This window comes from Salvelinus fontinalis, chromosome 28, assembly GCF_029448725.1.
Source record: "Salvelinus fontinalis isolate EN_2023a chromosome 28, ASM2944872v1, whole genome shotgun sequence".
Classification (NCBI taxonomy): Eukaryota; Metazoa; Chordata; class Actinopteri; order Salmoniformes; family Salmonidae; genus Salvelinus; species Salvelinus fontinalis.
In genome coordinates, this window is record NC_074692.1 from 43,031,108 (window position 1) to 43,037,522 (window position 6,415).

The 6,415-nt window shown below is 43.9% G+C and overlaps 1 protein-coding gene across 1 annotated transcript in view; it reads right to left on the reverse strand.

Annotated features, from left to right (window-relative positions):
• Window positions 1-4,503, reverse strand: part of LOC129826756 (phosphoglucomutase-like protein 5) — a 66,906-nt gene extending 62,403 nt beyond the window's left edge. Inside the window, exon 1 of the mRNA XM_055887811.1 lies at window positions 3,708-4,503. Within this exon, the coding sequence (XP_055743786.1) occupies window positions 3,708-3,965 (258 nt within the window). The 5' untranslated portion in view covers window positions 3,966-4,503. The remainder of the gene's footprint in view (window positions 1-3,707) is intronic.
• Between the last annotated feature and the right edge of the window lie 1,912 nt (window positions 4,504-6,415).

Here is a 6,415-nt window from a genome sequence, read left to right on the forward strand (position 1 = left end):
ACGAACCCAAAAGGGAAAACGGCTACCTAAATATGATCCCCAATCAGTGACAATGATAAACAAAGAGGAGGCCCCGGACTGGGGACCGTCGCCGGAGACCCCGGGCTGGGGACCGTCGCCGAAGACCCCGGGCTGGGCATCGTCGCTGGAGGCTCCGGACTGGGGATTGTCGCTGGAGGCTCCGGACTGGGGATCGCCGCTGGGGGCTCCGGACTGTGGCCCCTCGTTGGAGGTTCCGAACTGTAGCCCGTCATAGGAGGTTCCAGACTGTGAAACGTCGCTGGAAGGTCTGGACTGGGTACTGTCGCCGGAAGCTCTGGACTGGGTACTGTCGCCGGAAGCTCTGGATTGGGTACTGTCGCCGGAAGCTCTGGACTGGGTACTGTCGCCGGAAGCTCTGGACTGGGTACTGTCGCCGAAAGCTCTGGACTATGGAAGCGCACTGGACGTACTGGACTGTGGAGGCGCACTGGAGGTCTGATGCGTGGTGCTGGCACTGGTGGTACCGGGCTGGGGACACGCAGCTCAGGGCGAGTGCGGAGAGGAGGCACATGACGTACGACTGTGGAGGCGCACTGGAGGTCTTATGCGTGGTGCCGGAACTGGTGGTACCGGGCTGGGGACCTGCACCTCAGGGCGAGTGCGGAGAGGAGGCACATGACGTACTGGACTGTGGAGGCGCACTGGAGGTCTTATGCGTGGTGCCGGAACTGGTGGTACCGGGCTGGGGACACACACCTCAGGGCGAGTGCGGAGAGGAGGCACAGGACGTACTGGACTGTGGAGGCACACTGGAGATCTAGAGCGTATAGCTGGCACAATGCGTCCTGGCTGGATGCTCACTTGAGCCCTGCAAGTGCGAAGAGCTGGAATAGAGCGCACGGGCTATGAATAAAAACTGGAGACACCGTGCGCATCACTGTGTAACACTGACCAGTCACACGCTCCCCAGCACGCCAGCTCTGCAGCGCTCTCCATGCTAGCACCTCTCTCCGGAATCTTGTGTCGAACTCCTCATCTGACTCCCTGACTGGCTCTATGTGCCCCCCCAAAAAAACTTATTGGGGTTTCTGTGGCCTACCTCGTTAGTATTTCTCCTCGTAATATCGCCTTTCCGCTTTTGCTGCCTCTATTTCCTCCTTCGGAAGGTGATACTCCCCAGCCTGTGTCCAGGGTCCTGCTCTGTCCAAAATCTCCTCCCAGGTCCATTCCTCCTTAACACGCTGCTTGGTCCTTTTATGGTGGGTTCTTCTGTCAAGGCTGCCAAAAGGATCGGACCAAGGCGCAGCGTGGTATGCGTACATTCTTCTTTATTATAAGAATGAACACTGAATAAAACTAACAAAATAACAAAACGAACCGTGAAGCTATACAAATGAGTGCTGACAGGCAACTACACATAGACAAGAACCCACAAACACAAAAGGGAAAATGGCTACCTAAATATGATCCCCAGTCAGAGACAACGATAAACAGCTGCCTCTGATTGGGAACCATATCAGGCCACCATAGACATATAAATCACCTAGACCTACAACAACCCTTGACATACAAAAACCCTAGACAATACAAAATTAACGTACCCACCCTAGTCACACCCTGACCTAACCAAAATATAAAGAAAACAGAGATAACTCAGGTCAGGGCGTGACAATATGATATGTTACAAATTGTAATTTGTACAATATGTTATGAATTTTCTAAATGTAAGTGTAACGATAGTCTATATCGTCCTCCTCATCGGACGAGGAGAGGCGAGAAGGATCGGACCAATATGCAGAGTGGTTAGTTTCCATGGTAATTTAATGACACGAAAACAATATGCGATACAAAATAAAAAAATGAAACTACCGTTACAGTCCCGTGTGGCGAAACACTAACAAGGAATAAACACCCACAAAACACACGTGAAACCCCGGCTGCCTAAGTATGATTCTCAATCAGGGAAAATGATTGACAGCTGCCTCTGATTGAGAATCATACTAGGCCGAACACACAAAACCCCAACATAGAAAACAACACATAGACAACCCACCCAACTCACGTCCTGACCATCCTAAATAACTACAAAACAAGGGAAAACAGGTCAGGAACGTGACAGTAAGATATGTTACGAATTCCAAATGGTCGTGGCTAACGTTAGCTAGATGGCTAATGTTAGCTAGGTTAGGCGTTCGGGTTAGGGGTTAAGGTTTGGAGTTAGGTTAAAGGGTTAAGGTTAGTGTTAGGGGAAGCATGAGCTAACATAGTAAGTAGTTGCAAAGTAGCTAAAAGGTAGTAAGTAGATGCAAAGTTGCTAATTAGCTAAAGTTGTCCATGATGGGATTCGAACATGCACCTTTGGGTTGCTAGACATTCAGTCACATAGCAACCTGGACAGGGGAAGACTTAACATAGTAAATTTAAATCCGGGACACTCCAATTAGTATAATATGTTACGTTTCGTATGGTATGTATTAATTTGTGGATGTCCATCATCCATTTCGTATGATATGTTACAAATTGCAATTTGTATATTATGTTACTAATTACAATTTGAACAATATGTTACGAATTTGCAAAACATATGATATGCTACGAATTCCAATTTTTTGGTACCGGAGCGTCAAGTCTAGGTCCAAGACGTTTCTAAACAGCTTCTACCCCCAAAGCCATAAGACTCCAGAACATCTAGTGAAATGGCTACCCAGACCATTTGCAATACCCCCCCCCCCCCCCCCCCCCTCTGTACACCACTGCTACTCTCTGTTGTTATCTATACATAGTCACTTTAATAACTCTACCTACATACTACCTAAACTAACCAGTGCCCCTGCACATTGACTTTGTATCGGTACCCCCTGTATATAGTCTCACTATTGTTATTTTACTGCTGCTCTTTAATTACCTGTTACTTTTATCTCTTATTCTTATTGTATTTTTATAAAACTGCATTGTTGGTTAGGGGCTCATAAGTAAACATTTCACTGTAAGGTTGTATTCGGCGCATGTGACTAATAAAATTTGATTTGATTTAATGTTAGCTAGGTGGCTAACGTTTGCTAGGCTATGAGTTAGGGTTAGGGATTGAGGTTAGGGCTATGGTTAGGAGTTAAATTAAGGTAAAGGTAAAGGTCAGAATTAGGGGAAGGATTAGCTAACATGCTAAGTAGTTGCAAAGTAGCTACAAAGTTATAAGTAATGTTAGTTGCAATATGCAAATTATCTAAAATGCTAAAGTTGTCCATGATGAGGTTGGAACGTCCAACCTTTGGGTTACTAGACATTTGTTTTATATGCCCATCCTCCTGAAAACCTACTTTTATAAAACAGTTTTTAATGTATGATTTTATATTACTATTTTGTTTTCCTTCTCCATTTTTCTGTCTGTATCTTTGTAGAACTGTATTTGTTTTTATTTTGCACTTGATGTGAAGCACTTTGTTAACTTGTTATTTTAAAAGCACTCAATAAATAGGTATTATTATTATTATTCCCTTTTATCCACCTGACTAGAGATTCAGCCTTATAAACCATAGCCTATACAACCCACGGGCATATGGAGGAACCATTGTTAATCATGCTATTTTTCTGTGCTTAATTTATCATCATCTTTATTAGCATCATCATCATCATCATCATCATCATCATCATCATCATCATCATCATCATTATCATTACCAACCCTGAACCTTTCCAAACTTTCTGACATGACATTATTGTTTTACCCCGTTTGCGGCGGCCATCTGCACAATAATCTCGGTGGCGGCTCGGCTGAAGTAGCGTCCGTCGCTGCCCACCACCATGGTACATCCCTGGCGGTCCCTCAGGTCGATTGACGACAGTAAGCTCTGGATGTAGTTCTGCAGGTAGTTCTTCTTGCCCTCGAACACCTCCGTCTTCCGCCGCAGCCCGTTGGTACCAGGCCGCTGGTCATCGAACGGGCTCGTTTGGACCGTTACCACGGGAATGGGGTTCGTCTCCATCCTCCTCACAAGAACACACTGGGAGGGACGCTTCAGCTGGCTATACCGGGGACGCCTCTGTCTGTCACAGAAATTGCAGGTCAGATGCTGGATAGAGGTGGAGAGCCAAACATTTGCTGTAGAGACGGACCGTGTTAGAGAAGTGATGTGAGGTCCAGTGATGTCTAGTCCTCCAGAAGTAGGCCCAGCAATTGCGAGGGGAAAAGTGCGCTGACGCAATGACAGCACTCCAGCGCTTTCCCGAGGGATGGCTATTATGCTGATAGGCTAACTTTCCGTCAACAAATTCCTTGTCTTGTCAGCTCGGTTTTTAGATAGGCTAGTTATACTGTAATTTTAACACATGCCTAGAGTAAACGTACAGCGAGAGCTTCGGATTTTAAAGTTCAAGTAGGCTACTGCAATGTTAAGCCAAGTGTTCTCTTCCGCCTGGCAACTCCCTCTTTTCCAAATAAGTCCGACTTTCCACAAGGACAAGCGCCTGCCAAAATCAAGGAGGGCCAAAAGCCCCTACAATCAGCTGTGCCTCTGGCCAAAAATAGCCGAGTGGAGTGATGGGAGAATTGTGTCGGGTCGGGGCTGTAACCTGACGCTACTTCTGTCCACGACACTTGTCGGTTTGAGTCAAAGCACTAGGCACTGTCAGTCTGCGAGCATAAGCGGTTACCGACCGATCAATGACAATTAACTTTACATATGCGTAAAAGTGATGAGGCAGGACCTGAGGGCGAACTGTTGGATATTGGCATGGCCAAGCAGAACTCTCCTCTGTAGACAATATAGCTCATGGTAAAGTAAAACAGCCTAGTTGGTTTTATTATGATACTTTAAGCTAATGGACTAGATAAGATGAAATCCACCCCCTTTCCAAAATAACTAAACTGGGAAAAAAGGAGTGCGTCTTTTTCAATGGCACTTCTCTCTCTCTGTGTATGTATAAGAGAGAGCCATTGCTTTGGCAATGTAAACATATGTTTCACATGCCAATAAAATTAATTGAGGGAGAAAGAGAGACATTATGTGCAGTGTTGCCAAATAATTTTCAGGGTAAGTTGCTAGAGGCAGGTTGATTTGTTGCTAAAAGTGGCTAAATGACGTTGTGATGTCGTTGCGGGATAACGTAAAACTGTGTCATTACGTAGAATTCACAATAACGTTACTCAAATTGACTTGCCGTCTCGGCAAAAAAATATGATTTGACATTTGTTCAGGTACAGACTCCCACTCTTTTCTGTACTTCTGGCTGTTCAATTTTGATTGAGACATGTTGATTGATAGTGTAAGTTCTGTTCAAGATCGACTGCTGCCGCAGTCAGCCAAAAGTGATTTGCTGAAATTGCTGCTGGCCTGCTGCTGCCTGTGCACGAGCTGAGCGCATGCTGGAGACGTCACTCACAATGCACTTTTGCAGCCAGGCACTTGTGTTGTGACTGAGTGTGTGACAGAGAAAATCGTTTTTGTGTCATTTAGAGGGAACATGCGTGCATTTTGAGTCACTTTTCAAAAGTTGCTAAAAGTTCAAAATAAAAATGTTAAAGTAGTTAAATTTATTGCTAGGTACTTTTTGAAAAAAAGTTGCGAGGGTAGTCTGAAAAGTTGCTAAATCTAGCAACAAAATTGCTAAATTGGCACCACTGATTATGTGCTGGTTCACTGATGTATAACTTGGTGGACAGCGCAACCATGAGCGAAATAAACTATTGAAAACCGTGCATTGCTAAATGTAAAAAGGCCTAGTGGTCCCATACGCATAAAAGTAATTGTATGTATTTGGAATGCATTTATTTCATGCAATAACGTGAAATAAACGATACAAAATATGCAAACACCAAATAGCCTAGCTACAGGTATTAAACTTGTTCTATGCAATACTGCCACACGGTGGAGGCATTGCATATTGAACTGGCCTATGGCTAGATGCAGATCCAATTTATTTTAATATGTATTTTTATATGTATTTAACGACAATTAAATTAAATATAGCAAAAAGTGTATCTGCAATGAAACTAAATAGGGAACGAAATTCACACTGACTGACCGGTTTTAGTGAAAAACAAGAGTTCTGTTTCGCTAATTACAGCAAGGACTAACAAAATTGATAACAATAAATATTGCATTATAATAATTCACAATGACAAGAGTTTATTGTTGAGTTTATTTTTACAGGGACAGTGCACATTAATCAACGTTTCAGTAAAAGTGCCGGTTTTAGCCAGCCGGCAAATTTTCCACTGCAGTCCCTAAGATATGAACGTTATTAATATATGTTGCTGTTCAGAGGCCTATTTAGCTTATTTGCTAAGTAAGTCTGCTTGGAAATCTTTAGGTGCAATTATTTCCTCATGCTATTTTGTTCTAATATAATAAATATTTCGCAGTTAATTTTAAGGTGTAAATACATGTGTTGAAGGAAATAAGTAATCAAAGACAGCAAAACAAATCTCACGGTA